The 24432-nt window shown below is 40.9% G+C and overlaps 1 protein-coding gene across 6 annotated transcripts in view; it reads right to left on the bottom strand.

Annotated features, from left to right (window-relative positions):
- Positions 1–345: 345 nt before the first annotated feature.
- RAPH1 (Ras association (RalGDS/AF-6) and pleckstrin homology domains 1) overlaps positions 346–24432 on the bottom strand; it is a 77873-nt gene continuing 53786 nt past the window's right edge. For 4 of the 6 annotated variants that reach the window (XM_084209189.1, XM_084209190.1, XM_084209188.1 and 1 more), the window contains 9 exons: positions 23321–23480; positions 22164–22285; positions 20441–20506; positions 18852–18995; positions 17561–17671; positions 15255–15353; positions 14525–14645; positions 12833–12975; positions 346–8337 (listed from right to left, as the gene is read on the bottom strand). In XM_084209189.1, the coding sequence (XP_084065315.1) occupies positions 6367–8337; positions 12833–12975; positions 14525–14645; positions 15255–15353; positions 17561–17671; positions 18852–18995; positions 20441–20506; positions 22164–22285; positions 23321–23480 (2937 nt within the window). In that variant the 3' untranslated portion in view covers positions 346–6366. Of the gene's footprint in view, positions 8338–9727; positions 9798–12832; positions 12976–14524; positions 14646–15254; positions 15354–17560; positions 17672–18851; positions 18996–20440; positions 20507–22163; positions 22286–23320; positions 23481–24432 lie in introns of all 6 variants that reach the window. The other 2 variants (XR_014616296.1, XM_084209192.1) reach the window with 2 other exon arrangements.

Consider the following 24432-nt stretch of genomic DNA (forward strand, 5'->3'; position numbering starts at 1 on the left):
CTGGCCAGGATGAGCAAGGAGCAGATGGGAAAGGCAAGCCTTCTCATGGGCTCCTCTTTAGACCTGTAAGTGGTGTGCAGTGCCTGGCTGGTACAGTCAGCTCTGACCCAGCAAAGGAATAGCAGCATTTTCCTTGGGAGTGAGCACAGGAATGGCACACAGCTGTAGGCCATCAGCTACCTGACCCCTACCAAGAGGAACCACTGGTGACCTGAAAACACAGTGTGGGTCTGAGTTCATGAAAAAGAAAAATTGCAAGACAGAGGATTAAAACAGAGTATTAAATTTAACTACATCTTTATTGAACTGTGCATATTCCATTGTATAATGATCTATATTGGGTACTCTATAATGTAGTATTTCTTTTGTCCTCTCTCATGCTTAAAAAAAGTATATTTATACATATATTTATATATATTTATAATATGGCAAAGCTCCCCCCAACCTGACACTATCAGTCTAAAGAGCTTTGATTTTTTTTTTCCTGTTTGGAAAGGGAAGAAGAGGGGAGGCAATCCCATTGAAAGATAAAATGTGCAATTTTCTTTTTAAAGCAGTAAACATGAATGTATTTACAGCACTCAGCACAAATTTGCTGCACAGACAAATCATCATTGCAATGACACTTCTTATACTTGCATCTCCAGTATTATACAGAATACTCCCAGTGACTGGTAACAATCAGTGTAAGCTAGAACCCAAACTGCTGCTCCAGTTCATTTCTGGTCCACTGCAGTCCACTTAGGAGGCCTAAGATTTCCAATTACAACTTAGGACAAAACATTTAGTTTTTCTTTTAGAAGTACGAGCGTTATTGTGCTGCACCAAATCAGCCAGCAGTTTGCCATGGGCACAGCTTTGTTTGCTAAACTGTCCTTTGCAAGTGTGTACCCAGTTCCCAGTGTTGGTTAAAGGCAAGGGATACACAACATCTAAGAGTGGCACCCTGTTCTCTCACCAGACATGTGCTAGAGATCAGCAGTATGAGACCCCTGGCAACAAAAGACTGGTGTACATACATCTGCCTACCTGGAATTTAGCTCAGAATGCATCTTTGGCATCTTGGGAAAGCTGGAAGGAAATTATTTTCCACTGTAGCAAACGGTTGAGTTCCAAAATTTCCTAAAAGACAAGCTGCCTTCAAGCATTTCAATAATGGGGGGGTGGGGTGGGTAGTGTCCACAATCTGCTACTGAAGGTCCTCCTCATTAATTTCTACAGCACGAGTTCCTGTTCCTCCAAGTCTTCTACCTTCTCTAATTCCCCTTTACCCAAGATCCATGTGCTGAGCAGAGAGCTCACGGAGTCCTTGCCCCACCAAGTGCCTCAGAGCACCAAATGATCATTTCCCGTCACTATTCCCCGTGGTTAGTTAGTAGCAATTAGAATAATTTACATGGTGCTGGATTAGCTTGTGTTTTTCATCTTTGCAGTTTAGTGTCTTAAACTTCTCACAACCAGACCAAGCTAGTGTCACAGTATTAGTGAGTGCTGCCCCTGCAACAAAACCCTGTTGTTTTGGGGTTTTCTTTGCCCCTTCATGGGCAATTTTTTAATTGAAGGAAAGAAAATTCAGAAAGCAAAATTACTCAGCTTAGACAAACTCAGAATTCCAAAATAAAGCTTAAAACCCCACCAGCATGTGGCAAAAAAATCCAAGAGAAACTATCCCTTGTAGTGTTAGATCCTCTCTGGTTTGGAGTCTGTCCCAGTGGTGCAAGGGAATGAATGCAGAGCTCAACACCACAAATGGGCCCCAAAGTAGTAAGACTCACCTGCAGCTGAGGAGCGCTGTGTGACTGAGTACATAATCTACACCTTAGTAATGCTGTAAGGAAAAAAAAAACCCAGCAACCACCCAAACTCCCATGTTCTGGCTTCATCCTCGCTACCTTCTGCCAGGAATTCATACTGCTTTCTGGAGTACAACTGATTTTAACATGACACTAGTTGAAATAATACTCATATTAGGACCCACTTATAATCTTATTTGGAATAAGAAACAAATTTACCTGTGATAAACCACTGTAGCAAAACAATTTGGTTCTATGCTGTTTTCTGTAAAAAGCAGAAAATTTCTTTTTGCCCTTCTGCTGTTGAAATGGCACTTTTGGTTCCTTAAACTGTGGAAAAAAAAATTTTAAGTGAGAGGAAGACTGGCCACACTTTATCTCTGAGCTGATATGATTTATCTGGTTGCCTAAGGGCACAGAAAGAAGGAATTAAAAAACCTTTAAATGTGCAAGCCCAGAACGGTAAATGTTTAAATGCACTTCTTAAAAAAAAATGCTTCCTCTCCCCTCAGACTTGAAACCAAATAATCCAGGTACCAGCACCTTGTTTCCCTGATGTGTCACTCAGCGTTGCCCTGTAGACAAGTGCAGAGTAAGCTCAGGAGAGGAGCTCTTTGGCTTTGAGGTCATCACCAAGTCAGAGCAGTCAGGGGTGGTTTGTCGCAGGAGGAAACCACTGTGCAGGGTGAAGCAGGAAACTTCTCTTCCATAGAAAATAAGAGAATGATTCAGACACTTGTGCCTAACTTCCTCTCCCAGCTACAGGTGTTAAAAGATTAAACAGGGCCCCTAGCATAGCCACCTGAAACATATTACCTATTGTTTGTTTAGAACCTGTGGTTTCTTTTAGTTTTAAAAGTAATTTCTCATCTAGCTTAGTGCTGCTAGAAGAGCCTAGTTTTCCCTTTCAAAGCAATTCCCCAGCCCCTGAATGGTGATGAAAGCATCTGAGAATAGCTCCCTGCTTTCTACATCTGGGCTGCAGGCACAGACACTTGGCTGGGCAGGGCTCTGGTACTCAGAGGTGGATGCTACGCTGCATAGCAGAGGAGAAATGAAGACCAAATGTGGAAAAGATTAATGGACAGAGCTGAGCCCTCTCAGGTTCCCTTGCAGCTACAGGGTCCCCTGACACCCACCTTAACAAGTAGCCAGCCTGTGCTCTGCCTCATGTAATGCAACCCCAGCCATACACTCTGTGTATTTTGGGATCAAAGCACTTTTTTGTCTGGAGTATGAACACTCAGCCTTCACACGCCCATTTTAAGACATCCAAAAGTATTACTGCCCACATTTGTAGCAGGAAGCCTCTTCCTGGGTGTCTGAAGTCCAGCCCCTTAATTTTCTGATTTAATAAATATTATGTTGCAATTATGAGATGACTGCACATGGGGGAAAACAACTTACAAGCAAAATAAGGTGTAAATATTCACTGTCACAAAACCAGTAAATATACTGGAAAAGCAAGTTACAGTAGGGGGGTATCTCATAACCTGAAAAGGCAACCAGGTTGTCTGAACCACACTGCAGCCAAATTTCCATGCTCAGCTGAGAGAAAGCAAGCAGCAGCCACTCACTGGATCACTACTGCCTTAGGAAGGAAACTGTAACTAGAATGAATACAGGATGCCACCTCTGCTGACATTCATTCTTTTTGCTGCAGACTTAAGAGTTACACAACTGTCTCCCAGCAAGCTGTGGGCAGCCTGCAGTAGTAAGCATGGATTAATTGTCTAGGGAGAGATATTGGGGAAATAAATGTGGACACAGGAAAACAAGAACGAAGCTGAAATGCCTCTGAAGAAATTGCACTCATAACATTGATGTGCCGAGTCCAAAGTCCAGAGGTACCCGCACTGAATGAACTACAGTAAAAGGGCTGGAACTCACACACACCAGTGAGGCTGTCTTGGGGAGAAAAAAAGCAGCTGGGGCAAGCAGAATTCCCTGACTGCTCTCACCTGGGAGCACATGTTGCCGGGAGTAGGAGAACGTGCCCACCTCCCCGTCACGGCTAAGGGCCAAGCAGCTACAGCTGCAGCGAGCACCTTTTGCCCTCTGGTGTGTCTGAGCCCCAGGAACTGCGCACAGGACACAGCAGCAGGACGAGCAACGTGAAAATTACAGCACCCATGAACTGCAGTATAGCTTAACAACCCTCCTGTGAAGTTAGTCACCAGCTACAGTGAGCATGCTTAAAATCAACAATGCAAATGCTTTTAAGGACACTTTGTAAGCACAAAAATAGTAGAAACAAAACTTGGTGCACAATTTGAAAGATACAAAAAAGTGCCTTTCCATAGCAGTGCTTTAAAAATGCACATAATGGTATATACTCTTATTGCTCAAAAAATCTAGTCTGAAATATTAAAACAATTTCCAGAGGTGCTGAAATAGATTTAAAAAAAAATCATATGAAACAGTTCAGCAGAGACAGCACCACTAATTTTTCTCTTTTCATGATGCACCTATTTAAAAGTATATAGTTATAGATGTGTAATTTTCCACCTCAAATTAGCAAAACTTTTTTTCCTATTAATAAAATATTCACAAAGATATTTATTTCATTTTTTGGACTTAAAAAAACCAACAACTTTATAAAAAAAAGTAATGGGGGACACTATCACAATATTTCTTAAATGTATCATCCTGAATTACTTTAATGAGAGATTAGTTTATATTGGTTTGACACATCTGCAAATACTGCCAGGTCAAACTGCTGTCTTTGTTTCATTCTTTGGGGAAAAGAAAGCATTTAAAGTTTGCTTTTGGAGGAAAAAGTAGGCAAACAGTGAAATTATTTGCCATATGAGCCTATTGACACTATGTATTGACAAAATCCCCATGCTGACAAGGGAAGCTGTAACAGCTGAAGATGGGGTAGTTACAGTCCAAGTATTTTAGCTGTTTTACAAAGGCTGTGTCCCACCACCCTGCAAGGAATGTGCACTGATACATAAGAACACTTACACTCCCTTGTCACAAGGTCTGAATATGTGGGTAAGACTGTACAATCAAGCTACTAAAGTAGCTACTGAAGAAAAAGGACTGTCATGCTTGATGTGGTGACCGACTGTAAATCGGTGACTAAAAAAAAACCAAGCAAACCAAAAGTCTATTTTCTACTCGTATGGGCCGGGCCCTTAGATGAAATTTTTAGAAAATGTTATTGCCTCTTGAAGGTTGTTTTATTTCCAGTCTTCTTCTTTGACTGCTAGAAGTGCAACTTTGTAATAAACAGGTTAATGCACTGGTCACAGTCTCTGGCAGGTCAAAGAAAAGAGAGAGAATTCCTACTCTGCTTGTCCTGAAATTGCTGCTCCCTTCTCTCTTTCCAGAAGGGAAAGTTTCCTGACAGTTTCCAATCAATTACAAGCAGTACTTTCTTCACACATTTCCAGATGCTTGTTTTTGTGAAGACACTACATCCTTCCAGGCCCAGACCAGGTGAGACTGGATGCTATGCATGCCTGTGGGAGCACACAGCACTTTCTACAGAAACCTACCTGTTCATTCAGGGTAAGAGTTACACGGACAGCTCACAGATCGGCGTGGGTCAGCCTTGGGGGTTGGCAGGATTTTCAATTGCAGGAGTCCTGGCAGCTTTCAGAAGGGGTTAACACAAATATATTCATCTTGAGCCAAAGAAACAAATGATTGAGCCTATTATCAGTTAGAATGCATAATGGTTTGGAATAATATATATTTATCCTACTTAACTGCGTGGACAAATAAGTTTGAAATAATTTCTATCAGTGTATATTTTTAAACTATTTGAAAGGAGGGGGAGGCTCTTTATAGTATAAATATATTTCACTCCAGCCCACTATATATAAAATCTATTTCTTTCCTCTGAACATACTCATTTTCAGTAGTATTATGACCAGAATGTTTTGGTATGTTGCACCTGTACTTTTCAATCAATGGACAATGTACAGTTACCAACTGAACACCTCAGCTTTGCAGAATTTACCCACCACAAACTGCTGAGAAGTTTGTGGGTTTAGGTTTTTTATTTCCTTTCTTTAAAGTGCCCCCTACATCTCCATCTTTATGGTAAAATTTGACCAGTTAGAGTCCGATTCCAGATAATATACTGACTGAAACAATAAATACGGTTCTACAAAAACATTCTGGTTATCTTCTATAATTGCGACGAAATATATCACAATATATTATATACCTACACTTATTATACATGCACAAACATGTCTCACGTGGACAGACACTACAAAAAAATTATCTCCCTCCCCCTCCCCTAAATGCAGAAAAAGTAAGAAAATGGGGGTTTGGTCCAATCCATAAGAAAGGTAAAAGAAACCAAAAGAATGAAGCCAACACCTCTCTACCCACTCTCCCCAATAAAGTATCAACACCCCTAAGCCCCCATCTTTCTTAGCCTTGCCATGAAAGGGGAATGTCTTTACATTTAATCATAGCTGCAGTTTGAGATCACCTCTTTTAATGGGGCTATCATCCACAACCCCACATCCTCTCCACGTGCACAGGATCACGCACTGGCGGATCACAGAGCAGCCCACAAGTCATGGAGAGCACTGGCCCTGGGGACTGACTACCAGTCCCGTGACAGCTTGGTGTTCTGATCCCTTTTGGGGGGTGCGGGGGGCGGCCCCCTCCGTAACGTTGCATAGCCAGATATATGACTACCCCCAAAGCTGCTGGTCTTCTGCTGGTCAGCCAGCAGCTCTGGCGGGGGTGGAGGCAGGGCCATGTCGTCCATGGTGGCCGTGGGCTCCGTTCTGGACATCCGCGCGGAGGAGAGCGAGCCGTGCCGGGTGATGGATTTCCGCTGCAGTGTCCGGTTGAGGTCTGCCAGGAATCCCGGCTGAACGCTAAGGCTGGACTTGGGTGAGGTGGGCACTTGTGGGCCAGCTGACCCTGGGGGCTCTGCAACCTCTGCCTGTGTCAGTCGGGTACTGTCGTTCCGCTTGGGCCGTGTGGGTGGTGGGGCTTTTTTCACAGATGGTTTTGACCATGCTTGCGGCTGGGGATTTACAACAGCGACTTTTGGGGAGGTGCCGCCTGAAAACACAGATGGAATTTCTACTGGAGGGGGAGGAAGATCTATTTCAGGTGGTGGTGGTGGGAAGTCTGAATCGGATGGTGGTGAAGGGAATTCAACCACAGGTTCCTTTCCAGACACACTCGGAGCAGAAGCCTTGGCTGGGAGCCCACCTTGTGGAAGGACAATGGGCAGGCTCACACCAGAAAGGTTGAGCTTCCCTGGCTTTGGAGGCGCTGGAGGAGGCGATGACTCCTTGGAAGGAGATCCTGACGGCTCTGGGGAGTGTGCAAATTTGCTGACAAGGCGGTCCACTGAAGGCCTCTTGGACTCATGGTACTCAGCGGAGCTTGTGGACTTGATGCTGGAGTTGCGTTGAGGTGTTGGAGGTGGTTTCTTCCCTCCGGGGCTTGATGTCTTGCCGGCCTTTTTTACTGGAGACCCTGATCTGTCAGGCGGGGGAGAACCTGCAGAGGAAGCTGGGGAAGGAGGGGGAGGAGGAAACACTAAACTGCTCTCTGGTGGAGGAGGGGGGAAATCTGGTGAAGGAGCAGCAGCAGGCTGCCATTTGGGCTTTGCCTTCACTGCTGGAGGTGACTGTGGAGCCACACTCAGTGGAAGGGGTTTCAGAGGCTGGGGCTCAGTGGCTGGTGGCGTGGGAGGAGGAGGGAACTGGCTGACTATCTGCTTCACCACCGATGGCACTGGGGACTGAGGGGATGGAGGAGGCTTTACTGAAAAACTCTGCTGCTTTGGGAATGTTGCAGGGGGAGTGGGGCCAGGAGGGGCGGGGGGCAGAGGAGGCACCTGGGAAGAAGTGACATTTGGTTGTTTCTTTATTGCAAGGGGCAAAGCTGCAGTCACAGGGGGAGTGACATGCGTGACCCCTGGTGATGCTGCCTTCCCACTAGGCTGAGGGGGCAGAGCTGCCATGACAGGCTTTGGGGGTGCCTGGGGTGGTGGCGGGGCAGGCACAGGAGGAGGCGGTGGTGGCAACGAGGAGGCAACGGCGGCCTGGCTTATATTTGGTTGAACTTGATGTATCTTGGGGGGCGGCGGTGGCGGCGTGAACTGTGGCACAGAGGGGGCACAAGGTGCCGGCTTCAGCTGTGCCATGGCCGAGCCCGGTGTGGGGGGCGGCGGTGGGGGCGGGGGGGGCGGCATGACCCCGTTGGGGGGCACCAGGATCTGAGGCTTCGCCGAGGGCGGAGGCGGCGGCGGGGCCTGCTGGGTAGCAGGGGCTTTGGAAAAAGGGCCGCCGTGCTGGGCCGCGTTCTGCAGCCGAGTGATGGTGCTGTACTTGACGAACATGGTGGCGGGCGAGCCCGCGGACGGGGCGGCCTGGCTGGGCAGGGGCGGGGGCGGAGGGGGCGGCGGCGGCGGGGGCGGAGGGGGCGGGGGCGGGGGTGGTGGCAGCGGCGGGGACGGCTGCGATGCTGTGTAGGGCGTCACCGCTTTCGTCTGCGGGGACACGGGAGCTGCGACGGACACGAAGGGCCGACCTGCAGGCTCCACTCGGGCCTACGGGGAAGGGATTTTTAGTGAAAGTGGAAAGGGAGAAAAAGAAGAGAGAGGGAAGGAGGGAGAGAGAGAAAGAGACAAAGAGATTATAAAGTGAAGGTCTAAATGTGCCCAACATTAAAAATTAAGTGGCAGATTACAGCATGCAAGAACTCTGAGCAAAACACTGGAGCAAGAGACAATTCCATACACTGACAAGCCTGGACCATGCAAGGGGATGGGGCAGGCTGGGAGGGGTGCCGGCAAAAATCAGTAGAGCCAGTTCTGCTCCAAGTGAAGCTCCTGTCAGAGGGAAAATACACCAGCCTCCTTACTTCCCTGGGGCAGGCTATGGGACCCAGTGAGAATTACTGGCCTGCTTTGGGCAAGCGTAACGAGCACCCCAGGCCGTGAGAGAGGCAGAGCCAGAGACTCTGTAAGACATCTCAGCTCAGTAGGGCTGGAATCAAACCACACATGGTCTCCCAGAGCATGTCAAATACTTACATCTGTTAGTTCAGGCCTTACACTGTTCAGTGTTACAAAATGCAGAAATCCTGAACTGCTCTAAAACACACTGAGAGCAAGCCCTGCACAGGAATAGTACTGAGTCATTTTTCCTTCACATGCACTACTATCCACGACTGGCAAGAAAAAAAATAGGGAAGAAGAAGAACCATCAAGTTTTCCTAGAAAATTTCCCCAGAAGGAAATGTTTAGACATCTGCAAAACAAAGTAAACTTGGGAAAGGAAAGTTACACATGCAACTCATATGTTAAACAGAAAAAATAAGGAAAAACAGGGAAAAGATGACTAATGGAAGGATCCATGGGAAAGCAGCAGGCAGTATTTTAGTCTACTCGTGTAGTGCTCAAGTTAAGTTGTTTCTCATAAAACTGTAAGCCTGCATTCCTCTTAAAAAATAAAACGACAACTGCATTACTCAAATTTATAAATATCCTCTTAATACAAAGTGTTCTGGCTACAAGCCAAGTTGTGAATTTCACAGCGCAGAGCACAGAAACATGCATTAGAAATATACCACCACCGTAGTGACTGACCACACCTATACCTTATTAGTAGCTGCTTTGCCCAATTATGCTCATCTGCATGGGAAGAGCCCATTTGCATACTGCTTTGTTCTAAACACAGGTGCACAGTGTCTGTATGTGCAGAACTCCATCAAAAGGATTAGAGTCAGAAGTAATAAACAGTGATTTTACAACAAACATGGGGTGTGCCTCTGCCTGTCACATTAGGTATGGAAGGCAAAAATATTAACAGGTCTGGAACCAAATCAAGGTGTTCACGTTACAAAACAGAAATCTTGATCTCTTGCAAGTGTTAGTCTGTAAATTACCATTCTCCCAATCACCCAGGTTAATGAATTTTCAATTAGCACCACCTGACCTTAATTGTGCCCTGTATAAGGCACCATGGGTGTGCTGCCCTTAGTTGTGCTGAGCTTCACTTTTGACACCTGAGACAGCAAAAGGCAACAGGAAAAATAAAGGCAGCATAAAACAGAGAGGGAGATGAAGGCATAACAGATTAGCTATCCCTGAATGGCAAGACCTTGGGGAATCTTGAATTTGTCCCTTAAAGCAGATACAGCGAGCATGCATTTGGGTATTTGTTGTAGCACAACGTTTGAAATAAGGTGTTCAAAATATAACAAGCAAATGAGACTCAATGAGCTCTTCACTGCCCAACTGGGAACAAATGAATAAAGTATTCTTTGGGCAAAGAGGACTTTCAAAATGTGAAGCAGATAGATTATCTACATTTTGGGATAAGTTTTTCTTAATCTTAGAAAGAGGGTGGTGTTTTCTTTATCCTATTGAAGGCAGTCATCTTCACAGTGAATAAATTAAACACTCAGGACAGAGAAAAGACTATTGGGCATTTCAGGAGGGGGAGCCCCTCCCATCTCCACAGAATCAAATTAAATCAACATCCGGAAACATAGTCTGTAACACTTTCTTTACAGAAGAACCTTGAGAGAGATTCATTTCTCCTTTTTCTGTCCTTATAATTATGTGATGTCCTTCTGTGTATCTTGACAAATTACTTATTGCACACTGGCAATTCCTATTTGTACCATGTATCTTCATGACTATCTGGAACTCTAAAAAAATGCTATAAAAACAAGAGTATATCTTTTTATATAAACTGTGGCTTTTTTTTTTTTTAGCTATTTTTTTCCTGAGGAAACAAGCTTTTGCAATTGAACTGTTTGCCATCTCTTTCCCCATGCTTTTGGATTGGTTACCAAATTTAGGCCAAATATGACAGATCTCTAGCAATCTCAGTATGTTTTCGACTTCAAGAAATTATTGGGAAATTACTGGTAGATGAGGGAAAAGTGGGCAGAACTCACCCATTATTAATTTGCTGAGGCACTAGTACAACACCCTGGCTGGAAGGAGCACCAATGCCGTCTCCCTGCTGAGACACAGCATGCTCTGTTCTGCCCTGCCTGCCCAGGGGAAGGAGCCAAGGCTGACAAGGTGGGAGAGAGCTGTTGCACAAGGGGAAGGGACATGCAGGAAACTTCTGCAACTTGGCAGCAACCTGCCCACATGAACCTCTGAAGCCAGCTTTGACACCAAAGCACTCTAGCAAAGCTGCCTCTGAGGTAACTGGAGACTAATCTGACTAAAGCACATCTCAGTATCTCTGGTAACACCTTCCCATGTAAATTACAATTCTTGAACACTGCTGTTTGCCTTTCTTGCCACACAGTTTAACATTTTCCACTGCCAGTCTGATTTCCTGTTTCCTGTATTCAAGTTCCCCAGGCCAGATTTACACTGTAGTTTCACTGAAAGTAAACTTGTCACCAATTCACTCAATTGTTTAAACATAGCTTCTGTAATTTTACACAGTTCATTTCATTTGGATTCATTTGGAAGTTTTAGGGCAACCCATTTACCTGTGTTATGCATAAGGTGAAGAAATCCTTTTCTTGGATTTGCAGAAAGGAATTCAAATTTATGAAATATTGATACATGGATAGCTTCCTCAATGCAGGAAGCATTCTGAATATTTTATTTTTACCATGGCTTTAATCACGTAGCATAAAAATTCTTGGGGTTTAAATAAGCAATTGCCAGCAGCACTACAGACTTGATAAAGAACAACAGTAATCCCAAAGTAGTGAACTTCAAACTTTTGCTTAAAATCTCAGTGAGTATATGTAGCAGCAGGATTTACACTGAACCCAAAACTTGAGGAAATATAACATTATCATTCTCACAGCAGTATTCTTTCAGCTCTGTTGAATACCTGCTAGCAATTGCCCCATCTCCTGCAGTTCACTCCTGCAGAAATGATGCATCCTATACCCACACAGAAGCCATCTGCTGGTGGACATGCACCATGTGTTGCACTCATGCAGCAGGAAAACTTGGTACCACAACTTAGCAAGCTACATTCCTGGACTGAGAATCAGAGAACTTCCAAGCCAGCAAGCATTAAAGAAAAGTTATGAATCCCGAAGGATGCAGCCATGTCAGCTTTCACACAGTCATATGCTTTCTCATTTGAAAAGGAGATGTGTTATCTTATTTTTAGTTATTGATCTGAAGCACCAGTGCCAGGTGTATTTGCCTGTGGTTTTGGTTTTAAAAAGCTTCCTTCTCTAGCTTGAACCTGGAGTCTGGGGAAGATTCACAACTGACAGAAGTAAAGACAGTTTCTCACAGTGCATTTCCACACGTAGCTGCTACGGTTAATGACATCAAGGCTCTTCAGGAACCTGTGCTCTTCTAGCACAGTTTATTTGTGCTAGAAGAGACAGTGAGGTTCCTTCAAACCTGACAACAAACAGCTTCAGCAGAATTTCTCCTGTGCATGGAAATTCTCCCCAGGAATTACAACAGTTAACCATAGAAAGAACAGAAAACTAACCAAACCACATCAGACCTGAGCCCCAGCCTCAATGGGTTCAAGTCTTCTGTAACTCTCTACCAGCAACAGGAGATACCACATCTGCCTTAATCCACAACTGCTGAAAATGTCAGTACTTTCATTTTGACCATAACTGAGGTTACTTGTTCCATCCACCTAACAGAACACTTTTGAGTAAAAACTACCAAGTACTTCAAAATATATATACCTGCTTTCAGGCCCCAGTTATTCACATCTTTAGAAAGGAAAGATGTGTCTACTTAACTGGACAAAGATCTTAGTGAAAGAATTTCATTCAACTTGTTAACAGCTTATCTTTTTATTTTGTCTTCATTCAACATTAGTAAATAGGACTCTGTGAGAGGGGCTGTATAATGCCTTCGAAAAACAAAAAGCTTCTATGCACATAAATAAAAGAAAGAACAGAAAGTTGCAGGGCTTAATTACCTGAAAAAGTGAATCCTAAAAAACAATTATATAGCAGTGCAAATTAACCACATAAAACAGAGAAGAAATGCCACTCAAGACAGAGGTGGAAGAGGTACAACACTGTCTCATACATTTTGCTGGGCGTTGGTTCTCAAATTAAAGTCTTCTTGTTACCTTGCTGGATTCCTCCAGTTGAGTGCCTCGTTTCCAGGCCTCAGAGAACATGGAGCTGACAATGCTTTGGGAACGGACATGGCCAGCTGTCTGGGTGTCAGAAACTCCGCTGTCAGATTGATTCGAATGATTTGATTGAGATTCTGTTCAGAAAAAAAGTTAAGGAACAGTTAGTATATGTTTTTGAATGTAAGAGTAATGTCAATATGATGCAACTCTGTGACTTGTTAAACATGTCCCCAGAGGCCACTGCTCCTAGTAACAACTGTGTAAGCTCTAGCTCACATCCAGGCCATTACAACAGATGCCTGGTATCAACCAAACCTGAAGCTGCCCAAGGATGAGAGCATATCAGATACATTTCACGTGTCAAGTAAAATCACACTGCAGCTGTATGGGTTCTGAGCCATGCCACATCCCTGCACTTTGGGAAAAACCTCATTTCATGCAGTGCATGCAGCCTGCTTTCTCCAGCACTCCCTCCCAGCACAACCTTAAAAATGTACCCTGGGCACAGGCCATGGACAGGCAAACTGCACCAGCCAAGGCAGAACACTGCTTCCAATGACCCATTCCTCAACACAAGAGAAGGGCTGGTGTGCATCCTGCAAGTAGCCAACATAAATGATGCTCCACAGGGTGTCTTGACAAGACAGCAGCAGGCACAGCCAGACCAATTTATTCAGCCTGGCACCTGCTTTCTGTGTAATCCCAAAGTGTCCTGGCACAGGCTGGAATCAAACTTTCGTAGAACATGCTTGGCTAGTGAGCTGTGGCTCAGCTCCCTACAAGAATTTACACTTCATCAGAAAAACACCCAGCTTGGGTGGAGAAATTGTCAGTGACCAAGAATTTACTGCTATGCCACACAGTTGAAACAACAAGGTACCTTCCCAGTTAGGCTGCATTTGCTTAGCTCATTCTTACAGGCTACTTTCTGAACCTGTCCAATTCAGCAGCATTACTTCCCAACCTGAATCTGTGGCAGAAAATACACCTTTGCACAGCACGTTTCAATAAAGAATATAGCCCCTGAAGGTTCTGAATAATCCACCAAAAGTATCAGTCAGTTCTGAACAATGAAATTACACTGTATTTATCAATTACACGCAACAAGAAACCAGCCCCAATTCTGCTGGGGGATAAACAGGAGCACATTAATGCAGGCATGCACAATTTGACATGGGGACAGGAACGGTATTTTCAAAGTTTTCTCTAAAGAGATTGTTTGGATCTCTGCCTTTGGGCAGGGGCTAGTTCTCATTTTCCAATTTCAAATATTTCAGTTAACAAAGCCGTTTAAGAACTACGTATATACGTTCTATGTATCATTACACTATAAATTTGACTTTTCAAACAGGTGAACACAGAGACATCAGGAATTTGAAATGATGTTTCCTCCTCTCAGTTTAAGAAAAGCATTGGTTTTTGGAGGTGAACAAGAAATTGCTGCATATTTCAAACAGACATCACTGCGGGTAATACAGCAAAATAGGTTTTTACCTGTATGCATACATATATAGATATACACATACAGAATGTTATAGATAAAGTCTGTGTTTTAGACTAAACATAGCATAAAAGACTTTGGAGAAACAGTCCATTTCCTGCAACAGTCTCTCTTGAGGCAACCAGACAGCAGATGATAAAGGCAATTGAATCTTTGTATTATGAGCTAGATCACAATGTTACCTGGCAAACTAGATGAGCTGGAGCCTGACTTGATACTGGAGCTAGACAAGGAGGTCCAGTCATATGCTGATTCTGTTCTCTTCAATGCTTCCTGATAGTTCATGTATAGCTGCTTCCCGTACTAAGCAAAATCACAAACAAGTTTAACAACTCTATAGAGGCTGTACACTCTTTTCAGACTGTTGAGCTCTACCTCTGGCTTCTCTACTACATCTTTCCTCCTGCCAGTCCCCCCAGAGCAACACAGGCTCTATGTTAAGGAGTTCAGGTAATATTAATAGTCTTAGTGAATTGCTGAAAGAAAGAAAAACAATTTATTTGTGCTAGAAGAGACAGTGTCAAGCAAGAAACAGTCCAATGAATAAACTAAGATAAGCTGTGAGGATCTTGAAAATCAACTCTATGTTCTAAATTCTCTTTTCCCATAAGCCTTCTTTTTAAAATCTGAAAGGAGTTGGCTAAAATGTATCTATGATGTATGTTAGAACTGTGTCAGGTGACAGGGGTGCAGCAGAAACAAAAAGAAAAGGCCCAATTACTGAATTATTATAACGAAGCCTATAGTAATTTTGCTAAGGAATGAAAAATGTAAAAAGATTTTACAGTTCATGTTCAGAATTGTTGAACAGAGGGAAGTTAGATTTACCATGTATTTTGCTAAGTAATTGTAAATGGTTTTAAGCAGCTGATGACTACTCATGTCAACAGTGTAAGACTGCCTGGGGGTTACCTTAGCAATGCGGATGCCATTGATCCACTGGTGTAGAGTTCTTACATCATCACAGCAAAGATATTTGATATACTGGGACTTCTTCTGGATCTGAGGATGCTGCAAAAAAATTGTGCATTCTCATCAATGTTTTCATAGCTAGGAATGCAAGGAAAGCATTTATTTGTTGATGTCTATACAGATAAACGTAATGCTGGAAGCTCTTCAACAGTAGTGTGTATTTAACCCCAGTTAAAAATGTTCCAGAATATTTCAGGAGGTGAATTTCGATGGGAATTGCTTGACACATACTGATTTCAAACACTAAGAAAGGGCTAATCTTTCTCACTATTCTAGGGCTGTACTACCCACCAAGAGTCTTGTGTATCTACGGACTGACTCACCACTTGACAGAGACAACCAATATTTCACCTTTCTCTCACATAAAAATCCCCCAAACTAGAGGAAAACAAATACACTGGACATAAACATCAGATGTTTATAAGATGTTTAACATAAGATGTTTATGTCCATAAAGAGAATATATACAACAAATTTTCTTATGATAGTAGATAGTTTTTTTCATTTTTCACTACCAGCCTCCTACACATACATGTTATATAACAAAGAAGGAAATACAATTACTTTGCTAACACATCAGCTTCTTTCTGGACTTGTTCAAAACTTTGGTTATATAGAAATAAAAGAATTTCTCAGAAATCGGACATTTAGGACCAAGGAGTTAACTTTATATATTAGCACACAAATGTTACACTTAACAATAGCACAGCACCTGACATGAGCACACTGTTTTGATATAAACAAAGAGTGAAGATAAAGACAAATGCAGTCTGGACATCAGTAGAGAATTGGGCCTTCAGTCTGTATTCGCCATTTACCTGTCCCAAAGGAGATACTTCCTAGTTTAGTGAGCCTTTGTGGCACAAAACTCTATTTCTATTTTTAAAACTGTGTGGTTTCTATACAGTTGAAAATATTGATGTAACATTATAAGAACTGATGAAGGCAGAACTGAATCCTGCTTAATATAATAATTTGGTGATTCATCAGTTCCACATAGAAAATACAGCTTCACTTGGTGTAAGCTACCCAACTAAATCTACCCCATTATTTTACTTAGGGACAATTTCTACACATTTTGTGTCTTCAGTAATGCTACCATTAAATTTGATGCTCAGAATGGCAATAATTTTAAAAAAAATCTACTTTGTGCAGTCAAAAAGTCTGAAAATAAAATTTACTATTAACCTGTCCAAATGATATAAACAAAAGTGACATGTAAGTAGAAAAATCAATTTACTTCAAGGAATTTATATATACCTACAAATACTGACATTTTTGTTTGCATTCAATGATCTATAAGAACATGGAAAATACTTCCAGTTTTAGCTGTGTACTTTCTTAACTAATATCATGTCCCGTATTTAATATTCCTTGTCTTCTCAGTGGGCTCAAAGACATGTTGCCCTGTCCACTGGAAAATGAAATCCTTTTTCAGGCAGTGGACAGCCAGCCACACACTCCAGGCACAGTAAACAGTCTAATGTACAACACCACACGAGCTCCAGAGAGGGGAAAAGTGAAACTAAAAACATCTCTTGTTACTGGCACTATTTCAAATCCATGGAGACATGTTACTTGCCTGAACGCAGTGTGAAAGCTTGTTTTAAAATTGCTTGGTGCCCAGCTATCTTGCAGGAACTGAAACCATTCTGAACACTATGTGGGAGTCAACAGAAACTAGGAGATGTGTTGATTCAATTAAAATAACTTTATGAACTCAAGTCATTAGATGCATTTAAGATCAGGTCACTGGTTTTGTAATAGTTTTTGCTACTCATTCTTTCTACCTGTCAGAAGATGCTTTCTACTCAGAAGATGCTTACTTTACAGCATCCCTTTTCCCTCAGGCTGGTCCATAAAGGGTAGACTTGAATCTTTAATATTAATTTCTCCACTACTCTGGACTTACACTGAGAAGAAAACCCCCTGCAAGTAGCATTTCAAGGGGTATTATCTCTTTGAACCTAAACAGTTGTAAGGTATAGAGTTACCAAATGGAAAAGACAACTTTAGTGTATGTTTTAGAGTGTAATGAACAATTAAATAGACTGGCACTCATAAGTCTGGAAATAAAAAAATTCAGGGCAATATGAAAATGTTTACGAAGTCATGACCAGCTCAGAGAACAGGCAACAACTGTTCACACTGTATATAAGAACTAGAGGAAAATTCGATTAAAAGCAGCTGATGGTTCAGAACAAGTAAGAGTGTATTCAAGGTACAGCCAACTGCTGCAGTGTTACCTTTAGCACTAAACAATAGTCTGTGGGTGCCTTGTATTTGTTCCGATAGTCCTGTCCATAGTAAACACTGACATGGTCTAGCTGTAGAAAGCACACAAGATCCCGTGAGACCTGGTAAATACAAAACCAGTCATTTACAAAGTATCTTTATAAAAATCCACACACATTGACACAATCAGTTTAATGCTAAGATCCAATACTAATATAAGGTCTAGTTAAGGTCAAATATTAGTTTCAATCTGATTCAAAAACTACCAACACAAGAAGGGGATACAGCTATGCATAAACTCTTTCATCACACCTTCATTTTTAACCTAATTCAGTCTGGTTTTTGTGTTTTGTCTGCATTTTGCCTTTTGACATTTTACACTGGACTACTACTGTTTACTCAGAGCAGGTATCAGAGGAAAGTAAGTATGATTGATCAGAAAGTTATCAGCTGCTGGTTTATATTTCACCTTGGTAATAATCAAGGTGTCCAAATTCCAGTGTTGACTGTAAGCAGAATTCTAAAGATGTTTGGCATTGAGTGTAGGGCAAAGAATTTCAACAGGCTACTTGCATACAGATTGTTTTAATGAAGCAAAAGATTGTGGAAAGAACATCTGATATGCATTCAGCTCTAAAGGGAGCTGTCATGCTGATAGAGATTTCCTCTTCATTCCCAGATGTGTGGGAGGTGGACTTCCTGTACTGGGAATCATCTGACGCTGTCAAGACTGATGGATTCATGGATGACTTGAACTCAGCCTTGAAGATGTAATGCATTTGTAGTGTCTTTCTATTTATTTTGTATTACTGATACAGAGAACAGCAGTAAGTGATCCTGAAGAAATGGAATTACCTATACCAGTTTCAAAAAACGTAGCACAAATTAGTCCAAAAAAATCCCATTTATATGAACTAACTAAACATAATGAAATTATGCAGACATTGTGGAGTTGGTCTGATACTTCATGATTGACGTTTACAGAGCAATTTGGTCCTCCATCCAAATTCTGCTTCAGTGAAGACCAGCTTCTTAGCTACACCAAAAACTTTTTCTCAAGTATTTCTGAACACCTAACCCAAGAAGCAGTTCCCTGTATTCTTGTCTTTTTAAACTGGGGTTACACCCTTCACATCAAGTGCTACCACAAAGATTCACACAGTATTTCCAGGATAAAGCCAGCATTTTAATTAAGGGATGTGGCACTTGGAAAGGCACAGCTAAGCCAAAACTTAAAGCCACTCTTGTGTGCACTGTTTACCAGCAATAAACAATTCAGAGCAATTGCTTTAAGTAGCATACCTTTGCCTTCCCTTTAGGGACATAGTAGATTCCAGAAGCCCGAAGAAGGAAGTAACGTTTCTTCCAAGATTTCTTACCATCCTCTTTCAGCCACAAAACTCCCTCAATCTCTGGCACAGTTACAGAACTTCCACAGAAGCATTCCTGCCAATAAACAGAGCAGTTTGGGAAACAGACAGAACAGAGAGCATGTAGTGGTTTGTTTTGAATGACTGAAATTCTTTACCCAAGGAATGCACTTGTAGCAGGGACAGCTCTTTTTTCACATGAGATATGAACTACAGATAAATCACAGAAGCAATAAGGTAATTCAGACAAGCACGATAGGGTGTCTCAACATTTGCTCAGTGCAACAATGACAGAAAAATCATTAGCAGCTACTGTAAAGATTTTCTGACCACTGCTTCTCAGTAATAGATCCCCCATGGCTTTACTGGCTGTAAGGTCACAAGGTCACCTCATATAGCCTCATATATATAAGCAAACACAAACCTAACTGTGCATCCATCAGACACAGCTGCAATTCAATCCAGGAGTACTTTGCTGCTACTAACTGCCCACAACACTGCAACTTCTGCTAACATTCTATTTATAAAGAATTGAAGGAGAAAAACAAATGCTTTAAATACACTCCAGATTAATATGCATCAGAGACTTATGAATAATCTTAGAAGACAGAAAGAGTTAAGCAGAATTACAGTTCTCTGCATGTTGTGGCTTCAAACAATTTTTTAAACCACATATACATACACTTATATGTATGTATACAAACATAAGTATACATACATACACTTATTAAAACACCTTTAAACAGTATGTTAATAACATGCATATGCTAGTTTTAAGTTAAAGTGTTTTAAGTTTAATCCATAATTAAATACCCCAAATATTTACCTTTGGGTAACTATGTAAACCTAATCATTATTCTGGAACTCAAGTGGAACCTATGGCACTTCAGCCATGTCACAAAAGTATTTCATTTTCAGCTCATGAAGGCTATATTTACTGTGTGCTTTATTTGCTCCACACTTTTATGCCCTAATTTCTGTAAACTGGTTGATGTGTTTGATAATAATTAGTTTTCTGTCATACATTTCTTAAAATTCAGTAATTTGGTTTTTTTAAATTTTAAAATGTAATTGAAAAAAATTTTTACTGCTTTTCTTATTATCAAAATTTGAAATATTAAAACCAGTCTCCAGACCCATGCTCTAGAATTTTGTAGAAATGAAAATTTGGAAAGTGCTAGTAAAAATTCTCAAGCACCACAGGTCAAAAAAGCAGGTCACAAAAACCAGGTCACAGTTCTGCAAATCTCAACTTGAAATTAATGGTTTTAGCCATAGCTAGAGGCAATCTCAATTTGATTATCACTGTGTATGGTATTTCAGATACTAAACTAAGTGCAAAAACTTTTTTTAACTGATCACATCTGAAACAGCCATTTTTCCCAAACAGAACACATTCCATTCACAGTCTTCCAGAATTCCATTCTGCTCTGTCCATCAGTTTCAATCACCACAACCTTTAGCAGTTTGTTGTCATGCCCCACAATGACTACTATGTCCTTTCTGGTTTGACATTCATACCTCTAGTAGCACCTCTTTATTTCTGTCTGCCATTTCGGAGGTTTCTTTCTTCCCCAGAAGATAGTTCTGTAACAAAACAAAGTTTAATACTTCTTTAGGCATTCTGAAATCAAGCCAAATGGTGTTTCTTGTTTACTTTTCTGTAGCAGTAAGAACAAAACTTCGTAGACTAATTGAAACTGTCAGACTGCTAAATAATACATTGAAGTAACTTAAAATCACCTTTACCAGAAATATCAATCAGTCCGTACTCCTACCTAACAGCCTCGTAACAACATCATCCTGCTTTTCTAAGGATCAAACAGCTCTCTGTTACAATGCATCCAGAAATAAAAATACTATGAACTTGTAAATACCACAATAAAAATATAAAAACCCCTGGAGATCTGTTACATACTGTTGTTATTTCTGCATTCAAAGAAGCACTCATAGAAGCAATGTACTTCTTTCCACCTTGGTCTGAGTTTTACTGAATAGAAATATTTATTTTCACAAAGAATTATAAATAAATACTAAATAAATAATAATAAATTCTAAATAAAATACTTGTCAACTTCTTAAAAGGAACTTAATTATGCAGAGGCACCATACCTTATTTAATAAGTTTTTTTACTCTTAATCAGTTTGGAAAAGACCAGGACAATGAAAAACATCTTCCTAACCCCTAGCTCTAATACATGAAAAAACCCAAATATTTACAAAGTTTTGCCAGTTCAATATTTTAAAACAAGGAGAAATATTTGGTTTATATTGGTACCTCACTCCTGTGACAGTACCTACTATATGTACCGAGAGTAAACCTATATCTACAAACGTTTAAAAAGAATGTAGAGCTTTGCTGCTTCAGTGCAAAGCACTTGCATAAGACCTGGGTTTCAGAGCTTGCCTAAAAAGAAATAAAATCAAGTAAGCTGATGTCCCGTAGGACAAACATACAAAACCAATACCCAGTTTAAATCCAATAAATTAGCATATAGATGCCATACAGATATAAAAATAATTTATAAACTCAAAAGGGAATACATTTGGTAAGAGTTAAAACAGAGATCAAGTGATATTACAGACAAGAGATCAAGTGAATTTTCAATGCAAATTCTTCCAAGAGCCACCTTCTGCTTTTCTGTTTCTTTTCCTCCACTCCCCTACAATACCGCAGTGCTGCCAGATACCAGGTCTGTAGCTGCCATTTGAGAGAAGAGAGGTCTTTGAGGCCATCTGAGAGGAAGAGGAGCCTTTGTTTTCTCAGCCAGGGAGCAGGAAAGACAGGTGAATATAGGCAGTTCCAATTTGCACAGGAAGGGGCACATGCTCTCTTCTCTACTCTTGTCATTTGACCATGGAGAGGCTGTTCTCTTAGATTTTGTCTTCCCCTTCTTGCCAGCAATGCAAGAACGCACAGTGGAGAGACATTACTATTAGCAATATCTCCCAACAGCTTTCTCATGTGTTGACATAATTGAGCAGCACTAAGTATGGGTGTAAATCCCTGGAAACTGCCTGCCTTCATGTGCATTAAAGCTATTCACAAACACATCAGCAAACAGATTGCTTCAGCTCATGGTTGCTTCTTAAGGATTGACTTTATGCTAACAACACTGTGGATGTACATAGTGCTGAAGTGTAAAGTTGCCTGGCATTTTAGCACATACACAAGTACCAAAATGAAAGCATGGAAATGAATGCTATCAGCCACACAGACATTCAGCACAAATCTCAGGCTTACCTGTGGATTCTTGAAAAGTGCGTATTTCTCTATACGTTCCACAAACATTAGTTTGTTTTGACTGTCTCTTGTCCAGTTCAAGAGATTTTCAACTAAATTTTCATGATCTTCAAAGATCCGTTCTGCAACAATAACAAGTGAGCAAATACATTGGAATCTGTTGCATTTTGTGATGGAAACTAATCTGTAGTCATTTCTAAGAAACAAGGCATATATGCAGAGAAAATAATTTAAGATCTACTACAGCGGGGAAGAAGTTTATGCTAAGAAAAGAAAGAACTTAGTCCACTTCCAGACATGCCTGGTTTATTTTTTTACATCCAGTCACTCAGCATGGACCTTCTCCTATCTTCAAGTTTATAATTCCATCAACATATGAAATGTTTTAATTTTGTTTACCTGAGAGGGCCTACTATCCTGCAGGAACACTGCAGACTCAAATGATAACATTTCAAAGTTTATGAGCACAAATAAGAAGGTTATCACATTTATGTGTTCTCTGGTCTACACAATTCCCAGAGGGATGGATCAGGCAGCTTTTTTGGCACAAAACTTATTTCCACATCCCCAATTACTTTCTCACTCATAAAGTATCAAAAAGTAGTGGGCAATGATAAGAAGGAAAACAAAATGCTTCTGAAATGCAGAATACCCATAGCTAGGTACAGGTATTGCAAAGAAGTCTGAAAACTGACACTATCTACTTCCTATGATCTCTGTCGCTCAATAAATGATGCATCAACAACTGCCTCTGAGAACTTTGGTTCTCAGTCAAAGCTCTGAGCTTTGACTCTCCATTGAAAAAGTTACCACTAGTGCTAGAACTTCAGAATACTGAAATAGACAAAAGAGAACAACATAAAGAAAAAGAGGAAAAATTACTGAAATGGTAGAAAATAGCTGAAAATCCTCAAGAAGAAGAAATCTTTGGGAAACCATTAGACCAACTTTCTCATCCTTTTAAACACCCTGAAGTAGAATTTTCAGATCATTCTGAAACAAGTTCAATCATGAGCTTTATTACATGAATTAGCATTTACTACATTAATGAACAGGATGATGAATATTATGAAGACAAGTATTTAAATCATTCTGAGAATGGAGGCTGCTGCTGCATCAATGAATAAGAATTAGAAATGCTTATAATTATTACTTACCCATTTGCAATTCAGAAATGGTTTCTACTAATGACCAGTCTAAGCTATAGCCACAATGTGATTTGTCCATCAGATTGTCTAATACTTGTCTCACTGTTTGTCTCTCATCCACCATCATTGTTTTTGAGCTGTCATCAGACATATGGACTCTGATCACCAACTGTTCAGCAGAAAATTAAGAAAACAAAAAGAAGGATTAATCTGCCACATTTCAAATAAAAATAAGGTTTATAAGATCTAAAGTTTTCTTACAGTAGCATAAAATTCAATCAAAACATTCCCTGAAAATGTAAGATGTCATAAATGATGGCTAGATATTTTTACCACAGACAATTAACAGGATACTGTTCTCCTACAGCTCAAGAAAGTAAATATAAAGGTCTTTCCAACACAATGAGAAAGTCCTTCAGTTGTGTGTTAAGAAGGAAAAAAATCCTTTCTTTCTGCTGAAGTGTCCTGATAATGAAGTGGCTTTCAGACAATATCTACGTGGATAGATATAGAGCTCTGCACAAGCTTACAAAGAATCAGAATTCTTCAGATGTGCAGTTTAAGCTTTCTTCCTGCTTCCTACAGTATTTTCTAAAAATGGTTATTATGTAAACAATATAGCAATACTAAACCTTATTTTTCTGGGGAATATGATGCAGTAGGGTGAAAAAAAATCTGCTTTTAAAACACAATGGTTTTTCATAGGCATTTTAAAGAGGTCATTGTAAAGAAACAAAAATGCAGCCATTTTTTAAAACCAATCAAAAGACTTAAGACAACAGATTCTTTTTGCCAATCATTATTTTTTCTATTTTTACATCTTGATCAGCTGGAAAAGATAAAACCTACTAGCTGTAATACAGTGGTACAATTGACTTGTTAATTGCCATCTTCCAGCCAAGACAGTTTTTCACGTTTTGATCTACAAACAAGGAAAAAGGCATTTTAAGCTACTGAAAAACTCCTGTCATAAAATAAAAATGCTAAACTTTAAGGGCATTCTGTATTCTTTGAGAGTACATCAAATAATGGCAGTAGACTTTCTCCATTTGGTAATCTCTCTCTTCAGTCTGGAATACTTCTCCTCTGTTTAGCACTGGCAAATCCTGCTATGCATAATG

This window comes from Fringilla coelebs (assembly GCF_963513975.1).
Source record: "Fringilla coelebs genome assembly, chromosome: 7".
NCBI classification, from domain to species: domain Eukaryota; kingdom Metazoa; phylum Chordata; class Aves; order Passeriformes; family Fringillidae; genus Fringilla; species Fringilla coelebs.